This window comes from Trachemys scripta, chromosome 1 (genome assembly GCF_013100865.1).
Source record: "Trachemys scripta elegans isolate TJP31775 chromosome 1, CAS_Tse_1.0, whole genome shotgun sequence".
Classification (NCBI taxonomy): domain Eukaryota; kingdom Metazoa; phylum Chordata; order Testudines; family Emydidae; genus Trachemys; species Trachemys scripta.
The window spans coordinates 80,616,878-80,637,027 of record NC_048298.1 but is presented as its reverse complement, the minus strand read 5'-3'; the positions used below and the strand labels follow the sequence as shown (position 1 = coordinate 80,637,027).

Sequence of the window (20,150 nt, the reverse complement as noted above, 5' to 3'; positions counted from 1 at the left end):
ATTCATTCATTGACTTCAAGAAAAATTTAGCCCCAATGAATCCCAGCCAATTTACTGTAGGATTCATCAGTCTTAATTTTTCTTGAAGTCAATGAATGAATACTTTTGCATGGATTTGTTTTAATAACAGATCTCCGAAGGAGGTTTTAAGAAATGTTCAGCCACCTGTATCTTATTCGGAGCTAATTCATTCCAGCTTTCCTTGGACAGAAAATTCCTGTGGCTCAGCTTCAGCACGTGCAGCTGACTCTCTGAGAGGCCCTAGGTTTAAAGAAATCCTGATCTTTGTATTATTATGTTTATTGGGCATGTTCAGTACTTCCATGCCTTTTGATTATTTGGAAGCTGTATTTGTTTCCTATGTGAAAAAACTTAAAACAAGACCCCAAAATGCTCCTTACATCAGTCTAAGCAGGAGCGCCTAGTTCATGCTTTCACTTAATTCCCAGATCAGGCCTTAAACACCTCTATACCTTTTGAAGTTTGGCCATTATATGTTTTAACCTATTTTCCTTCTCACTAAGAATTGAACAGTTATAGACGTGTATGTCCAGGAATTCAAGTGCTAACTGATGAGACCTGTGTAAATACCAGGATAGAAAGAAAAAATAGCGTTTTGGTTTTAGTGGCCTAGTGATAGTATTGCTGGATGTCTCTAAACCTATGAAAGTTCCATTATTTGGGATGCTTAATTTCATTCAAATGGTTCAGAGGGTGATCTGTATCTTAGAGAGAGTCTGTCACCACATAGTTGTTTGTGCTAACTTTCAGTAAAGTGAGTTTGTCTATTTTCTCCAGTTAAATGAATTGAAGATTTTAATTCTGTATGAAATACTGCTGCTCTGTGCAGTAATTCACATGCTCCCTTCATCCTACTGCAGTATTTTGAAACACTTCTTTCCATTGTGTGGGGGGTTTTTTTGTTTTTTTTTTAATTGAATACAGAGATATCTAACTGCCTCCCCTCTTGGGTAACTCTTCTCTTTTAGAGATTTTACATTTTCAGTACCACATGGGTACAAACATTTGACACTTAAAAAGAAATGTGTGGGATTTGAAACTTGAAAATAATCTTAGTCAGCAATAAACCCAAAGAAAATTGAAAATACAATGATAGCGCCACTGAAATCCCCTGAATTCTGTGACCGACATTTCAGGAAAACGTGTGCAATGGAAAAAGATGGTTATTGGCTGAGTACCTTTGCTGAGTTTACATTGGGACTTAATCCTGCTCACATTATACAATCACTTATACAAGCAGTCATCTTGAAGTAAAAGGGACTAGTTGTGTGAGTAAGGCAAGCTGGGTGTGAGCTTAATTTTGTTGGCAAAATGAGTGTCGTTATTGCAGTTAACTTTAAGAAATTTGGTGGCTATTATGGCACAAAAGCGCTGCTACAATGGATGGTGGTTTGCAAGGACTCAGCTTTTAAGACCTAATCCAGAAACCACTGAAGTCAACGGAAAGACTCCCACTGACTTCCGTGGGCTTTGGGTCACACTCTTGAACCCCTTAGCACCAGCTGAATTGGGCAACATAGTTTTTGAACACTGACTGGGCTAGACTGTATAACTAAATTCTGTTCCTTCACACTTTAGGTGCTCTGGCTGTTGTCATAGAAGTAGCCAACCATGCCAATGATATCATGAAACAAGGAGTAAGTATCCTAATTGTGGAAGTTGATGTCTGTTAAAGCTGTCTAATGCATTTTCATTAAATTGAAGGGCAATTATATTTTTGTTTTTTTTCCCCCCATAGGATAACTTTCAGAAGCTCATGCAGATTCAATACAGTTTAAATGGGCATCATGAGATTGTTCAACCAGGAAGGGTAAGTTCTGCAAAAGGGCATTCAGCAGATAGCAGCAAGGAAACTGCAGACTAAAGTGATACTAAGCATATATAACTACTGTTAAAGCAGTGAGAACTGTGTGCATTTCTCATCTCCCATGTTTAAGAAAGATGAATTCAGATTGGAACAGGTGCAGAGAGGCTACTAGGATGATCAGAGGAATGCAAAACCTACCTTATGAGAGGAGACTCAGAGTTTGACTTGTTTAGTCTAACCAAAAGAAGGCTGAAGGGAGATATGATTGCTGTCTCTAAACACATCAGAGGGATAAAAACCAGGAACGGAGAGGAGTTATATGTTAAGCGTTAATATGGACACAATAACAAATGGATATAAACTGGTCATCAACAAGTTTAGGCTTCAAATTAGACTAAGGTTTCTAACCATCAGAGGAGTGAACAGCCTTCCAAGGGAAACGGGGGGCAAAAAAACTAACTGGCTTCAAGACTGAGCTTGATAAGTTTACAGAGGGGATAGTATGATGAGACTGGCTACAATGGCTTGTAGCCAATCTGCAACTGCTGACAGCAAATATCTCTAAAGGCCAGAGATGGGACACCAAATGAGGAGGGCTCTGAATTACTGTAGAGAATTCTTTCTCAGATGTCTGGCTGGTGGGTCTTGCCTGCATCCTCAGGGCGCCGACCCTCTGCCCAGTGGGTGCTCGACCCTGGCCCTGCCCCCGCCCTGCCTCTTCCAGCCCCTGTACCGCCCTCACCCAACCCTCATTCCACCCCTTCCCCAAAGTCCCCGCACCGCCTTTTCCCACCCCCCCCTTCCTGCCCCAATTCCACCTCCTTCCCCCAAGTTCCCACCCCTGCCCTGCATCTTCTCCTCCTCCTCTCCTGAGCATGCCACGTCCCCACTCCTCCCCCATTTCAGGAGAGATGTGGACAAATTGGAGAAAGTCCAGAGAAGAGCAACAAAAATGATTAAAGGTCTAGAAGATGTGACCTAGGAGGGAAGATGGAAAAAATTGGATTTGTTTAGTCTGGAGAAGAGAAGACTGGCGGGCGGGGGGAACATGGTAACAGTTTTCAAGTACATAAAAGGTTGTTATAAAGAGGAGGGTGATAAATTGTTCTACTTAACCACTGAGGATAGGACAAGAAGCAATGTGTTTAAATTGCAGCAAGGGAGGTTTATGTTGGACATTAAGAAAAACTTCCTAACTGTCAGGGTGGTTAAGCACTGGAATAAATTGCCTAGGGAGGTTGTGGAATCTCCATCATTGGAGATTTTTAAGAGCAGGTTGGACAAACACCTCTCAGGGATGGTCATAATACTTAGCCCTGCTTTGAGTGCAGGGGACTGGACTAGAAGACCTCTCGAGGTCCCTTCCAGTCCTCCGATTCTATCATTCTGTGTATTTTGTTCGCAGCTATACTGCAAGCTTTGCCACCACATTGTTGCGACTTCAATTGGAACATGAGAAGTCAGAGGAAAGACTTAAAAATAAGTTAGAGCAAACTCCGTCCTCCAGTGCAAGTACACAATCCCTGTGGATTTCATTGGTAGTTGAGGATGATCAGCTCCTCTCGAGTGCAGGATCGAGCCCTTTGTCCCAATTACATTTTAATAGCAGAAACTTGGTAATTACCATGGAATCCCTTAGGGTTTTTTCTTATTTGAGATTTTAATTGATTCATAATGTGACTTGTACAATACTAAACAAGTGAGATACAGATGTAAGGACCCATCTTTATTCTCTCAATCACCCTGCCATGAGCAGTCCCACACTCATTTTTGCATATTCTCTGTGTGTATATATCTTCCTACTGTATTTTCCACTGTATGCATCCGATGAAGTGGGTTTTAGCCCACAAAAGCTTATGCCCAAATAAATGTGTTAGCCTCTAAGGTGCCACAAGTACTCCTCGTTCTTTTTACTGATCTCTGTGAAACTACTCACATGAGTGAAGTTACTTATTCTGATGTTTGCAGAATTGTGTCCATAAGCTGCAATTGTGGGAGCACTGTTGCTCAGCCTCTGGAAAAGGTATGAGCAGCTCCATACGTGATAGGTTAGCAATTTTATATGATTTAAACATGGAGTCCACATCATTTGGATGTTGCATGTTATCTGCAGTTAAGGATCAACTTCTCATAAAAAGCTAGGTCAGTTGATATTGAGGGCCATTCATTTACTGTAAATGGGACCTTCTTCCAATGTCCAAGTATTGGTTTTATATTATGCTAAGCAGACCTTCTAATTCCAATAAGTTCCTTTTTTATTAATCCATTTTATTTATTGCATTTATAAGGATACCTAGGGATAATTATGCAGGAGTACATTTTTATAACAGGTTTATCAAAAATGCTAACCTACAAGTTTTATATTCCAGAACAGGAAATCTTTCTTCATGATCATTGGTGCTTGATGTGTTTTACTTCGTGTCTTTTATGAAATTTCAAACACATCTATGGCACTAAATGAATAAGAATTTTAAAGAGAGAAGCTTATTCATGCAGTTTTTGTGCCCTCAACAGCTAAGTTTTGCAATATTTGTTTATCTTCTTTAACTTGCCAGGTCTTTCTCAAAGAAGGAACGTTGATGAAGCTTTCCAGGAAGGTCATGCAGCCGCGAATGTTTTTTCTGGTAAGATGCCATGAACATTTCTATGTGCCTAATGCCAGAGTAATTGAATAGTGGTAGAAACATTTACACCACAAATATAAATAACTGGCAACTTCAGCTGACTGTTAAAAAATTGAGCATTTTATATGCAGTTTGTATCACTGTTTTGCGTGTTCAGTGTGGCTTAGCAAGATGATTTGTGTACACTAAAAGATAAACAAAAAATCCCAGTTATAAAATTCTTTGTTTGACCAAAATTCAGTCACTGTTTTTAACAACTTTTTGAGAAAAGAATCTGAGGTTTTGAAAAGCTGAGACTACTACTCTAGTCCTTTGAATTCTAATAGATTTGAAAATCCAAAATCAGGTGTCCAGAGCATTACTTGTCACAGTTTTTAAAAGTTTATCATATATCTTTGGATTGGGCACCGGGTTGGGGAGTCAAGGGTCCCATGTTCTATTCCTGGCCTTGCTGCTGACCTGCTCTGTGACCTTGGATAAGTCACACAATCTCTCTGTGTCTACTTCCCTGCCCATCCTTTGTCTTGTCTATTTAGACATAAACTCTTTGAGGCAGGATCTGACTCTTACTATATGTTTGTGCGGTGTCTGGCACAATGGGGCACCATCTTAGCTGGTGCTAGTGTAATACAAGTAATATAGTAGCTCCTCAAATTTAGTGAAGTCTTGAGCATTAACTCCGACAAAATGCAGTCCAGAGCCAAGCTTCAGTCCAGAATGCCATATGAAGTACCACTGTGAGCTCTTCATTTTTTATATTTGTTCAGCATTCATTTATGATATGAATAACTAGAGATACATGTACTACCCTAGGCACAGGAAACCTTAATTCTGGCCTTTCCTAACTTGTGAGTGCTTGACATTGCAACTTTACTAATGTTCTCTGAATGCAGTTTTGTGTGTGTGTGTGTAATATAACTTTTAGTTGCAAGAAACTGTTCCTTATGAGTTTCCATGGCCTATTCCCTGACATCAGTACTCCCGGTTTGCCCATAAATAATGTACTTTTCATTGATAAATAGCTTTTTTATTTTGGGAATTTTCTTTCAGCTTTTAAAAAGTCTTTGTGCAGAGAATGTGACAAAAAATGTTTACATAACTAAAATGTTAATAGACCTATATTCTTACCTACATTGTATACATGAACATTTGTTACAAATAAATAGAACTCTCTTCTCAGAATCCAAACTGAAGTAATAGCATGTAGAGGACACATTTCTAGACTCTAAATTTCTACCTTCAGTGCATGTGTATCAATGCTATACAAATTTCATACATTTTCAGTACACTGTAGTTGAAACTATCTTTTTATTATTTAATCCTTTAGCCATTTGAAAGTGTGTGTTTTGTATTGCAGTTTAATGATGCTCTGTTGTATACAACTCCAGTACAGTCTGGCATGTATAAACTCAACAACATGCTTTCATTGGCTGGAATGAAGGTGAGATCTCTTCTCTGGCAATTTTTTGTCAAAACGTCTCTGAACTCCTGCATGTTATTTTTCCACAAACAAGTAGATTTATTGTTGGAAAGAAATATTATAAGTTGCTTATATTAAGAGCCATGATAGAAGCATAGCCTTTGTTGCGTGGTGTATGGACCTTTGGGCCATTAATAACTATCCTTTTAAAAATGCATTCATTGTTGGGGGCCAGTTGGAAGAGGAGGAGGAGAATTGTAATGCAATCAAAAGGGAGAAACAGAGAGAGAGAAAACTGCCTAAATACCTGATTAGTGTTGGCTGGCCTGGGAAGGCTTCCTCAGGCAATTCTACTATTGCACCTTAATATTAACTGCCTTGGGTCCAGTATTAGGCTTCCCTGAAACAAAGGCTGCGTACTTATGTATGCATGGCTGCCCCTCCCCTGCCTCATGGCCATTCTGACTTGTTTGCCCACCCTCAAAAAACACATGTCTCTGATTGCCTGACAACTTTCTGGTGGGCCAAATCCTCCACAGCTGGGTTTCTCCAAAGACTGCCAATCCTAGGGGAAAATACAGCAGTTAGGAGGGGTACAATCTCAGGTCTTCATGGAAAGTCCCCAAAGTTGACCCCTCCCCCCCCTCTTTTTTTTAATTGTACCTTTCCTATAACCCCTCTAAAAAGTGTTGTCCGGCCATCTCTGAGCTGGAATATCCTGAGCTGTATCAAGAAACTTCTATTACTTACACCGACACAGGCAGACACAGCTGTTAGGGGACACTTGTACAGTAGGACAAACCGCCTTCTGCTCCTGTTCAGGAGTTAAGTGTCTTATCCATGATGCTGCCAGAAAAAAGGGCCAAGTTCAGCTGAAGGCCCAGATTCACAGGAGACAGCATGAGAGACTATTTACAAGACTGCATTCTGTGTTTTGTGATGTCAGCAAATATCCTGGGGTGGCTACATAAACACTTGACCTATAAACTCAGTTACACTTGAAACTCGGGATTTCAGAACTGATGGGCTGGTGTGTGAGCTCCTACTGTTGTGCTATTTGCTGTCCAGTTTTTACTCTTTCTGCAAGAGAAAAGTCTATTGCTTTAGTTCACCTGTTGTTACAGGTATCTCCTTGAAGTCATATTGATTAATTTTCAATTAAGAGTTGTTTTCTATGTCCACTGTAGGTTAGAAAACCAACCCAGGAAGCTTATCAAAATGAGTTGAACATAGAAAGCGTAGAGCGATCCTTCATACTCTCAGCAAGGTAAATATCCTAAGCAAATAATATATATTAAATAGCACACATTTTTCAGATACAATACATAAACTATGAAGCTGCATATTGTCTAAGTTTACACTCATTGTTTTTTATTTGTGCGCTGAAGGTTGCTCTCATCTACAATAGTAACTCTAGAAGCATGGAGAATTTGTAGAGGGTTCCTCGAATGAAGACAAACTAGTTTCAATTCCCTCTCCTCATGTTGTTTAAGTTGTGTTATTTTAGATGATCACAGAGTCATAGCTAATGAGGTTTTAAGTTCATATAATGCCACTGCCGTGCAGTTCACCTTGATATCTAGGGAAAACTCCCCCCAAGTTCGGATCCTGTACCAAAGGAAGTTAGTCTTTGAACTGTCTGGGCAGTGACTACCATTTGTATCAGAATTTTGCTCACACCATTGCATTTGTTTAACTGTTCACCAGACTGAAAAGACAAAGTATGAGTTTTATTCAAGTCACCCAATACCCTGGGAGAATTATTTCTTGCTACCTTTTGAGGAGAAAAAATGCTGCTCCTTTAAAAAAAAAAAAAAAAAAAAAAAAACATAAGTCTAAAAATGTTCACTTACGTGGTTTTATTTTAGGCTTTGAAATTCTGGACTTTTTTCTGTTTCTGCTTCTCTTCCAAAGTTACTGCTAAGTGATGATGTGAAATCCAGCAATAAAATACTGATGTGATAACACGGCTTTTGATATAAGTTTGAGGGAGAGGGTCTTCTAGCTGTAGCACAGATGTCATTAGAACAGGAAACAGATTGTATTTTGAAGCTGCAAATTAGAGGTGGCATTAAATTATTGAATCATAAAAAACAGATACAATGTGGACTTTAGCCAAATCTTCTTTCACATTTTGGCTCCCACATATATGAATCAAATCAATGGTGCTAGGAAAATATGTAGCAGTTACCAGCAAACTAAATCCTCTCAGGTAGCATTCAGAGTATTCACTGCCACTAAATTATTGTAGGAAAGCTCGTATCTGCCTTTGTGAAGCTGTCTTTTCCAAAGGCTTGATTCTCCTATTCTAGCTGTTTAGAGAATTTGAGCCATGAGTGTTGTACATTCTGTCCGCTGTGACAATACTGATGTCAATGAGCAAAGATACATTCCCTCTTCTTTTTGCAAAACAGCAGTAGTGTGGGCTTCGTCACGCTCTGTGACCTTGCATCTATTGACTTCAGGATGTCTGCACAAAACAGTGTTTCAAACAGAGAGGCACCCTAGTTAACATTGTCCAAGCAGCCAAAGGAAGTAGCACAGTTGTGCCTGAGTAGTAGCAGTTATTTATAACTGGGGATTTAAAAGAAGTGTTGTATGTATTTACATTTATCTCTAATGCAAACATTTTGCATATTGGGTGAAGGATGCATTGCACACAGCATAGGACTTAATTCTGCACCTGTTGAAGTCAGTGACAATTTTGCCATTGAATGCTGCAGTCGGTGCAGATTCAGACCTTTGGTGCTTAGGTGCCACAATGACTGAGCACTTCACAAATATGTAGGAAGAGCCTTGACACAAATGCAGGATAGGACTATACCATCTCTGCTCTGGCTAATATGATGCTTTATGGAAATGACACTGAATTATCCTTACAATTATTGGGGTGCCAAATGAACATACCTACATACATATAATTGAATCTTAACATTTGAGATTATAGGTTTGTTTGGTTTCACTGTTCAGGGGAAATTAACATTTCAGAATGATGCAAGGGAATGATACTTCAATTGTAAATGAGAGGAAATAACTGAGAGATTCCTCTGCATCTCTGTAGACTGTAGCTTTGGTTAAGGGGTTGTGATTTTTTTCCCCCAAAAAAATAGATTATAATTTCCAAAGGCTGAATGCATAGTATTTATTTCTTCTAACTTTTGTGCCTGAAAATTGTTTCTATCAAACTTGGTGAAATACTTTTATATGCAAAAGATTTGGTGGAATCACACTGTTCCCTAGCAGAGAGGTGTTAGCAGTTAAAAAAAAAAAAACAAAAAAACAAACAAACAAAAAAAAAAACACATGCTACTGCTGTAATAGGTGCTAATTGTGGCAAACTTTTAGGACAGCGGCAATTGAGGTCAATGCTTGTTAGGTCCTTAGAAATTTAACACTTAGAAGTGGCCCAACCATCTCTGAATTAAGGCATATTGATACTAGAAATGCTGTTTCTGTGTTTCTATAAAACTTCATTTTCTAGTGCTGTCACTTTTGATTCTTTGGGAGCATTCAATTCTCTTCTTTTCAAAAATAAAATAAATCAGTGCTGGTCTAGCTTGTTGAAGCTATCTAGGTAAAAACTGTGATTTAAACAATAATGATAGAAGCACAAGGCATTTACTAGGGATTAATGACCAGTTGGGGGAAGATGTCCCAAGGTGCAGTTGAAGATTTCCAGCTGTAATTAATCCTCAGGAAATGCCCAATGCCAAAGTCATTATATCTGTTATAAGATGAACAGGGTATGTGAGCCAGGGGGAAAAGTTATATGGATGTTTTTCAATGACTGATGCAATTTCCATCAGTATGTACAATGGATGTGTAGTGAATCAATCACCTACATACAGACTGAATGTCTCATCTTTCAGTGTCATTCATCTTCTTATATCTCATTCTCATGGCTTTTGGGTCTCATTTGGCAATTTAATATGTTTCCAGTGTGCTCATACTCTGTGTGTTACAAAACAAGTCCAATAAAATTCATACCAGACTTTAGAGAGACAGGCTTCCCTTCTGCTATTTTTACTGACAGCCATATTCAATATGTTCAGTACACACAACAGAACTGAAGTTTGAAAAGACTCTAAAGGAAAAGTTAAAGTTTTACAAACTTAACATAGCAAAACTTTGCCCATTTCCTAGGGGAGATATAGATGTAAATAGATATCTTGCAAGGCTTATTGCCAGTTTGATCTAATGGCTGTGTGAAAGTCGAGACAGCACTCTGGTCTGTACAGAACTCCAGAATTTAGTTTTCGTAAGTTAATAATGAGAACACTATGGCCCTGAAAACCTGTAGCACATAATTGATTTCAGTGGGACTGCTAAAATGAATAAATGCTGAATGTTTGCAGGATTAGGGACTGGATTGTGCACTCATGTTAGTAGTCCCACTGAAGTCAATGTGCACTATGGATGCTCAGCCAGCAACTCTGAAAATTGGGCCACTTATAATTTAGTTGCTTAAATATAGATTTAGCAGGGTAATTAAAGGCAACCAAATTTTGAAAATTTTAGTCAGAATTTGAGCCATAGACGTTGGCTGGAGACATGAATATTCCAGAACTAATGCATATTGGCTTTTTCTCACAGGATAAAAAACCAACATAAGTAAATATTTGGATTTGGCAAAATATTCTTCTTCCCAATGGGAAGGATAGTCAAAGTGCCATAGCTCTGCTCCTGCCTATATCTTGTCTCTTCTTTTTCACAGATTAGACCAGCATTCTACTAATTCCGATTTGGTTGTTGTTTTTATCCCCTGTGCATGAGGGCCTCCAAGTTTTCTTCTAAGTTGCCCCTTACATCTGGAATTGTCCTGCCTGATCCTATATACCACACAACTTCAGTTGCCTCCAAATCCATGCTCTAAATCTACTTCTCTTTAATGCTCTAACTATAATCAACACTCCCACATCAACCTAATATAATCTAAACTAATAGTCATTAAAAACAAAAAAGAAATAACATGATGTGTGCCTGGCAAAAACCATGCCATAGCCAGAGTCAGTTTTTTGACATTTTTAATGTTAACCGTACTTCAATGTCTTTGACACCAACAGTTCTGCTACAGAAAGAGATGAATGGTTAGAAGCCATCTCCAGATCAATTGAAGACTATACAAAGAAGAGAATCACATTTAACCCGAGTAAAAGTCTTGAAGAGGTATACCACACCATTCTCTTTGATTTCTTTGGGCATGAATATATTTTCTACTACGTATTAAAACTCAGCACAGCACTTTAGAAAAGAAAAGTGGCAAGTATTAATAATAGAACAGAATTTGAGATGTAGATCTTTCATAGTTTCCTTAAAAAAATTCAGATGTCGGTTCTCAGTAATCCTAAGAACAGGAGAAAAGGGGTTAGATATCCATCCATTCTAGTCCTTAAAATAGAATAACGCTAGCTAAGATAATGCAGTGGCTCTCAAACTTTTTTACTGGTGACCCCTTTCACATAGCAAGTCTCTGAGTGCGACCTCCCCCCTTATAAATAAAAAACACTTTTTAATATATTTAACACCATTATAAATGCTGGAGGCAAAGCGGGGTTTGGGGTGGAGGCTGACAGCTTGTGACCCCCCCATGTAATAACCTCGTGACCCCCTAAAGGGTCCTGACCCCCAGTTTGAGAACCCCTGAGATAATGGATGTAAACAAACTGGAATATCTTGGTACTAAACAAGTAGAGTAGTGATGCCAGTGGGGGGGGGGGGCAAACACTCCCATCCCCCAAAGGTTTTTGCACTTGTTCCAGGTGACCTAGGCAATGGAGCTGGGGGGTGGGGCATGATCTGATCACTTAAGAAGTAGTCCTGTACTAAATCAATACGGCTGCTGCTGGAGCAGTCCGGAGCGTTGCTGCAGCTGTGTGGTCTAAACCCCACTGAAATCTGACCTGGGCACCCCTCGGTACAGCTGGAGAGGAGGCCGAACCAATAATATTGTGATCTGGTACACAGGGAGGGAGTCTGCTTCTGTATGGTGGAGTGCAGTGGAGTCCATCTAAAACTCGATTCCTGGTGGCACCAGCTCATGCCCTGTGTGGGTGAGAGAAGGGGGAGACTCCCTGGCCAGGGGAGAACCAAGGTCCCTATGGCAGGCGGGGGGGATGTGAACAGGGACCAGAATGGGATCCCTGTTGGGGAGGGGGGAGGGAGAGAAACGCCAGGATTTGCCGGACCTCCCTCCCCTGAAATATCTGAATTGGCAGCACTGAAATAGAGATTTATTAGCACCTTTATGATTCAGTGAAATAATTTCAGCATCTTCTTTTAGAACTCAGTTGTGATAATGTTGCTGGTGAACCAGCAGAGAATCTGTATTTAAGACACTGACCAGTTACGTGAATGGAGAATCCTTAGGAAACAGAATACTTGTATTTAACCTTGATAATTCAGTGGTGAAAAATACATTACTGCTTGTAATTTAATGGAGTTCCACCTCCATTTTCTCAGGCAGATCCAGAGAAAGAGGATGAAGATAGTCCTCTCGGATCAAAGGCTCCCATCTGGGTTCCTGATACTAGAGCCACTATGTGTATGATCTGTACTAGTGAATTCACGTTGACCTGGAGAAGACATCACTGCAGGGCATGTGGAAAGGTTGGGTGATCTTGTAACTTCCTTCTTTTGCAAGAGTCATTCAAGATTTTTGTTTCCGTATGGGGGAATTTGATTGCATTAAAACACATTAGCAATATTGCTGTGTTGAGAGAACATTATACCTTAGGTGAAAATAACATTATTTCCTACTCTAAATATCCTTGTTATTAGATCAATTCTCTAGTTAAATCTATCCAGTGCTGCTTGTCATATTTTACATTTCAGGAGAAAAAAAAGACGCATGTCCTTCACTCCTTCAGTAGCACAATGCATACCAAGAAAATTAACTTAAATATTCAAAGTATCTTTTTCACTGGCTGTGAGTTAAGGTTGAACCCATTTTGGGAGACTTCCAAACAATGCATACCCATGAAACTAGAAAAAAAACTATTGTATATTTTATTGCCGTCTTAACCTAGTCACATTTCACATCTTACTTTTTAGTCAAATGGGAATTCAGTATTCAGTGTAGTTGAAACACATCAATTTTTCCGTAACACAGACAAGAGGATAATATAACTAGATAGATATTGTGATCATCTAAAAATACAAGTTTAAAAAAACTGAGCATGTTTCTTAATAAACTTGTAGATGAGATTTGACAATACAATAACAATTTGCTAATTTACACTTTGCTAGTCCATACATTTGATATTTCTCACTAATCCAGTAGTCTTACCCCCCATTCTCAGATTTTTATTTATTTATTGTTCAAAATATTCTGTACAAAATCAGAAAATGATATAACTATCAAATATTGTCAGTCACGTAAAATCAGTTCTGGAAAGAGTATTTTGTGTGGAACATCCCTGTGAATTATCATGCATGTCCCTCCAAACCCTCAGGTTGTAAAATTGTTACTTGTTTGGGGCTCAACAGCACGGGTTTAGTGAAACTCAGATATACGTTTTTAAGGGATTGGTGTGCGTGTGGTTGTGCATGCTATATAATAACATTTTACATGTTTTCAGATTGTCTGCCAAGCATGTTCCACAAATAAACATGGCTTAGACTATATGAAAAACCAACCAGCAAGAGTGTGTGATCATTGCTTCAAAGAACTACAGAAACAAGGTAAAGGGAAAACTTTTTTTAATCGATCTCTCTCTGTCTCGTAATTATATAGCCCCCATTTCCACAGTATCAGAGCACCTCACAATCTTTACTGCATTTATCCTCCCAGCACCCCTGTGAGATCGGGAAGTACTAGTAACCTGTTTTACAGATGGGGAAACTGAGGCACAGAGCCACCAAATGACTTGCCCAAGGTCACACAAGAAATCTGTGGCAGAGCAGGGAACTGAATGCCAGGCTAGCACCTAACCGCTGGCCCACCCTTCCTCTTGGACCCAGAGACCAGTGTGGTTGATATTTGCAACATTATTATGTGATTTCAAGGCGACTTTTCCAGGGCTCTTGTTGTAAAGCAGAGGCTGCTCAGGAGCTTTGCCTGGGCCACCAGCAGTTTCCACCGTCAGCTGCTAATGGATGCTGTGCTGCAGGTGGCTGCAGCAGTTGTCTAGTTTATTGGGGCACCCTTTGCATCCTGAGCTGTGTCCCAGTCACAGAGCCGGTGCAGCAGAACAGAGCACCCTATCTCTTCCCGTCATGCTGACCAATATTGTCTAATTGTTTCCTTGTACTCCCCCATCTGTCTACCTATATCCATCTGTATTGTTTTGCCTTACACTTCGATTGTAAGCTCTTTGAAGCAGGGACTGCCTTTTTGTTCTGCGTTTGTACAGCGCCTAGCACAATGGGGTCCAGGTCTATGATTAGGACTCCCAGGCACTAGAATAACATACATAATCCATACTAATAATCACCACCCTCAACCACAAGCAGGAAGGGGGAGTTAACGGAGGTATGCCCACGGGACAGCCCTCTTACGTGCAGGCTGGCCACAGGGAGCCACTAGTGATGCCTGCCGTGGGAATGGAGGGGGGAGGGTGTGGGAGGCTGTAGGACCTTGCTGAGGAGATTGGGGGAGGGGGCCTGAGTTGGGGAGAGAAAGCGTGCTCAGGGAGTTGGGGTCTGCAGGACCTTGCTGGGTGGGAGTGGGAAGCAGCAGGAGCCCCTGCCATTGGGTTTTTGGGTAGTGAGGAGGAGTCAGGAAGCAGATGCAGAGGGGAATTGGGGCCTGCATTTTGTGTGTGGGAATACGTTGTGTGTATTTAAGGTTGAGTTTTCACCCTGTAATTGTCTTGTACACATGGGCGGGTGGGCAGGGGGAGTTCAAAAACAGGATTTATACTTATATATATATATATATATATATCAACTTCATGATTTCTTGGTCCAATCTCATGATTTTGGGAGCTCTAACTCGTGATATTGTAACTTTTGGAATTGGCAATACTGAGAGGCAAAATTCCTGTTTAATATGGTTAGGAAATACAATATCATATGCAGTGTTTCAGAGATTAACTGTGTTTTTTAAAAAAAAAAAATTACCTTACACCAAACAGAAATTATAGCTGTGTTTAAAACTTTTTGTAAGGAACACTGTGCATATGTTAGTCATCTGCAATGTAAAAGCACTGTGCACGTTGTATACATTTTAGATAACCACTTCACTCCTAAGAGTGGATCCCCAGTGAACCATAAATCTCCATCCAGTGCCTTGTCTACAGTGTTACATAGTATTCCGTCTGGGAGAAAACAGAAAAAAATTCCTGCTGCTCTCAAAGAAGTAAGTGTTTCCCTTAAACTTTACCTCTCATCGGTGTTAAATCATCCATGTTTAATAACAATAAAATTAAAAAAAACTTCTGTGATCTTTTTCAGATACTGCATTTAAAGGAAAGGGGAATTTTTCTGGTGACACAATGGCCATGTGTATGCATACAGTGCTGCAGCTGTACTAATCCAGCTGCACCGCGTCTGGTGAAGACGTGAGCGGCAGAAGCTATGTTGGCAGGAGAAACTCCTTCCAACATAAGTGCTCGTGTGCTCAGTGCTATGTCAGTGTAACTTATGTCACTCAGGGCAGGAAAGAGTCTCACCACTGAGCGACATAGGTTATGCCAACATAGGCTGTAGTGTAGACCAGTGTTCCCTCTAATTTTTTATGTCCATGTGTGGAATGAATTTTATGTGCACCAATATGGAAGTGATGTGTGACACATCCCCTTCATATTGGTGCACATAACAAAATTGATGTGATGAGGGTGGGGCCTCAGTGCTGGGGCAGAGGGTTGGGGTGTGTGTGGGGGGGTGAGGGCTCTGCCTGGGTATGCGGGCTCTGAAGTGGGGCTGGGGATGAAGAGTGCGGGAGGGGGGTTGGGATGCTGGGGGGTGCAGGTTCTGGGGTGGGGCTGAGGATGAGGGATTTGGGGTGCAGGGCTGCAGTGGGGAGAGAGGACTCCCCCCAGCCCTCACCGCAGCAGCTCGGGGCTAGGAGAGAGGCTCCTCTCCCTGGCCACAGCAGTTCCGGTGGACCTGAGCCGGCGGGGAGGGGCACATCTCCTGGCTGCGGCAGCTCTACACTGGGGTCAGCAGGGAGGGAAGGTAGGTGTAGACATAGCTGAAACAGCTGAAATTTAGTTATAGGATTGACTTGGGACTTGATTGTGACTTTAGGTAGAGCCACAGCACCCCAGGAGGCATTGTGGTCAGACACTTCTGAATCAGCAATTCTCTCTTGATTTCCCTCCCTTCCAACCCCGTCCAGGGAGGTACTAATTTACTGTTGGATTATGCCAATAGTGAATTCAACACCCCCACACACCAACACTGGCTAGTATATAGAGGGAAGGGTGGGAGGGGATGGAGCCAAGATTCCACTCATTCCCCACCCACCTGCACTGAGGGTGGGATGGTATGGGAGTAAGCAAACACCCTATTAATTGTATGTGAATGGACTCAAAGTCCAGGTAGCTCACATAGGAGTGTTCTGACTTCCTCTTATTCTGATGCACAGGCCCGTATCTAACCTCCAGTGATTACAGAAGTTGTCCTTCCAGCCCCCATGGAAGGGCATCTTCCATGTAATTTTTGTAGCCATAATGAGTATTATGTGGAGTTGAGTGAGTTAGCAGCAGTATCGTAGAATCAGAATGGAGGCTGGGTCTCTGCAGCATACAGAAGATGCAATGGGAAGGGAATGTGAGAAGCTCTAGTACATTTATAAAAATGATGTACTGTGGAAAAATGCTAAGAGCTAGGTGGTGGCATTGTTTATAATTATGGGTACGCTAACAATGGGTAAGACAGCCTTGTTCTTTATCGATAGAACTGTGATAGAAATATATATGGTTCACCCTGACTCTCTTCACTTAGCTACTAATACTGGCTTTTTGGTATTTTAACCATTTCTACCATGATGGTGTAAACTACAAGAACAAAACTTCATTTCAGTAATGGCTGAGGGCAATATGCAAATTCTTTGATCTATGAGGTCAACCAAAAGGCAAAATTGTTTTCTAAAAATAAAAGCAGTCCTGCACCACTGGCGAGCAGCAGCATGAGTTTTACATATGTAGATTAACTCCATCTGCCAATGGCAGGGGTCATTTAGAATCCAAAGGTGTGTTTGCATGTTATTTTATGTATTGGCTCTCATGTAGGCCTCATGGGACATGCAAGCACAAGAAGATTTGATGGATTACATCTAATAATGTGATTTTATTTTCAATTTTTCTTAGGGGCTCAAATGGACATCAGGGAGTCACTGCATTCATATTGTTAAAAGCTTTGCTCCTTGACGTTAGCTTCACAAGATACTCAACTTGTTTTCTGAGAGTGTCTCAAGGTGGCAGTCATGCATTCCAACAGAGATCAGTGAAACACAAACAACACAGAATATATTAATTGGCATCTAAAAAGGCTGTCTATATTCCACTAAAACCCTTAGTGTTCTGTGCAATATCTTGTGTTTGAAAGATGCCCAAAATTTGGTCACACCATCTGCCAGTCTTCCAAGGGTGAGAATCCTTTTCACAGTCTTGGATTTCCCCTCCTAAGGAGGGAGTGCATGTGACCTGGAAAGCAGCACCATATGAAACACAAATTCAAATTCACACTGGCAGCGGTATCATTTTAAAACTGAAGAAAATATAATCGACTCCTGGGTAGCAATGACTGACCTAGGAACAGTTACTGTATTCCTTGTGCACCCAAAATTCCCTTTGGATGCAAAGGAAGATTTTGGTGCACAAGAAATGGGCTCCTAATTTTTTTAATACCACTGCACCTTTCAGAGAAACTGAGGTGAAAATATTTTTAAAAGATCACTCTTATGAGGGAGGATCTTTTCCTGTCCTTTAGGAAAGAGCAAAAGGGTATAATGGATTTCATGCTGTAAAAAACAGGCTACCACTGCAAGGGCTGGAAGAAATTTCCCTGCTGAAACATAAAATGTAGTTAATCTAATTTATTGCAGTTTGAAATATATATGTATTCCTTTTCCTGCTGTGGGAAGCCTTTTTAGCACTGCCTGCAGCTTTGAGTTGCTCACATTTTGATGTATCCCTTTGTAAGCATCTTGTAAGAAATTTTACACAAGACTTTCAGTGTATTACCTGTCACTCTGCTGTGTCAACATTCCACATGAGGCTTGGCAGAGACAGCTAGGGCCCTCCTTAGCGCCTGTTAATTTTTCTTAAGACATGTTCCTTTCTAGAAAATGTCACTGAAAGTACTACTCAGAGCTTGAATGCTGTGTGAATGTTGTAAATATTTGAACGTGTAATGTAATGTTCATCCAAAAAAAGATCTGTTACTTGCAAAGATAATTGTTCAAATTGAGAACATAGTTTAAAATTGCACCACTTCACAACCTATTTTCTAGACAGGTATGTTGAATATTAGATCCACAATCTAATGTCAGGCTGTTTTATGGTGGAAATATGAACATGCTATTTAATAATGTTAAGAATGTAACTTCCCCAGGTTTTTCATTTCTCAGTTTTATCAGTTGATAGGAAGAGGAATTTCTGTGGTTATATCCCCATGTTCAGAACCACTTGGTAACATGTCCCATTGTTTTATTGGCTTTCTTCCTGTTGAGTTCCAGTTATCCACACTCCCAAGTGTCCGGATGTATTTGGTGTAGTCTGAATGAGTTGTTCATTGGGATTCGGCTGTATCAAGAAATCTTAGAGTTTGGGAAAGACAGTAGCTTGAGAAGCATATTGAAATACTGTGTGGCAAATTTTTTGCTGTTGTAAACAGGTGCAGTTCCATTTGGTCCAGTATGTGTCTTAGTACCTCAGTGGCTGACCAGTGGATTCCACCTTTGCATGTGAGCCATCGCGGTATCGTGGCTGCATTCTATTATTTTATATGCCTTATTAGGCACCCAATAAGGTTTAGTATTAGTATCATGGGCAGGCTGACTGCACATTGATGGAAGTACCATGATGCCTTGGACAGTCTACTTATCATTACTAGGTGAGCACTAATAGTCACCACAGTTTCAGTGGCAGAATGGGATGGTGTGCTTTTCCTATTTTCTTGAAATCCTAATTTGTGCTGCGTACGTGTCCTGTTCCTCAAGTAGCCCTATTAAAAAATGAAGGGGCCACTTGTGAAATAAGCTGCTGTTCAATAGGGGTGAGGAGAGCCAAAGTGTTCTTCTGTGGGATAATGACCATTGTTATTGCAGTGAACAACAATTCTGCGTTGCAACGTATGAAAAAAAAAACCACCTGTTGCACATCTGGGCTTTCTTATAGATCTTATGTAACTCAGAAATAAAATGAAAATCTCTGGAGACCGTGTGCATGTGCGTGTGTGTAAAAAGCAACAGCAACGAATACCTTTTATATGAACCTATGAGATGGAAAAGTGGAATTTTGCAGGTGACTGTATGAGGACTGTCAAGGCAGTTTTATGAACCACCACTAGGCGGGACACAATTATATCTGTTATCTACCCCAAGGCTCCTCAGTTGCTCAATCCTAATGTCTGGAGGGAAAAATGTCTGATTCACAATCTTTAATTTTGTATATCTAAAGTAAGTGAAAAGCATAAAATAAAATGCATGCAAACCAATCAGATTAAAAGAGAGGGGGTTAAGGTTATACCATAGAATCAGTCTAATTAACTGGTTGATTAAATCACATTAAATAACAGTTGTTAATGAACTTTATATAATGATTTGGAGTTCTTAAGGCAGCAGTCTTTAGCCATCCGCCCCCAAAATAATACGGCATTATCAATCTTGGCTCTAAATGATATATTTATACTCCACCTGAATGGCTGATACAGGGAGGTTCAAATTACTCCCAGGTTTAAGTCAATGTTGAGACTATAGCTCTGATGCCAATTAATGCAGTCTGCCCAAATTATAGATGGTTAGGAAACAATCTCTCTTCCCCCTTTCTTCAAAGTGAGTTATATGGAGCATTTCAGTACATATCAAAATGTGACAGACGGTTATATTTAACTAGCTAACCAGAGTATAAGTGAAAACAATTTCAGGATTTAAGCATACAACTCCTAATGCATAAGGTGTATGTGTGTGTGTGTGTATGTGTGTGATATTTTAGAAAGTGAGGTTATTTAACCTTGGGTTATTCTAGGTGTTTGAGAAACTATTCTATAGGCACCATTCTTATGGAACTTCCATGGGCTTTAGCCATATACGCTATTGCATGTGCGCGCGCACGCTCACAACCAGTCATCTGCTGGAGTTATCAAACAAGTGCAAGAACACTAAAGTGGAAGT

At 40.3% G+C, this 20,150-nt stretch overlaps 1 protein-coding gene across 1 annotated transcript in view; it reads left to right on the top strand.

The window, feature by feature from the left end:
• Nucleotides 1-20,150, top strand: part of FGD6 (FYVE, RhoGEF and PH domain containing 6) — a 104,300-nt gene that overhangs the window by 70,525 nt on the left and 13,625 nt on the right. The window contains exons 10-18 of the mRNA XM_034772960.1: nt 1,600-1,658; nt 1,760-1,831; nt 4,384-4,452; nt 5,810-5,893; nt 7,060-7,139; nt 10,936-11,038; nt 12,332-12,478; nt 13,450-13,552; nt 15,043-15,170. Of these exons, the coding sequence (XP_034628851.1) occupies nt 1,600-1,658; nt 1,760-1,831; nt 4,384-4,452; nt 5,810-5,893; nt 7,060-7,139; nt 10,936-11,038; nt 12,332-12,478; nt 13,450-13,552; nt 15,043-15,170 (845 nt within the window). The remainder of the gene's footprint in view (nt 1-1,599; nt 1,659-1,759; nt 1,832-4,383; nt 4,453-5,809; nt 5,894-7,059; nt 7,140-10,935; nt 11,039-12,331; nt 12,479-13,449; nt 13,553-15,042; nt 15,171-20,150) is intronic.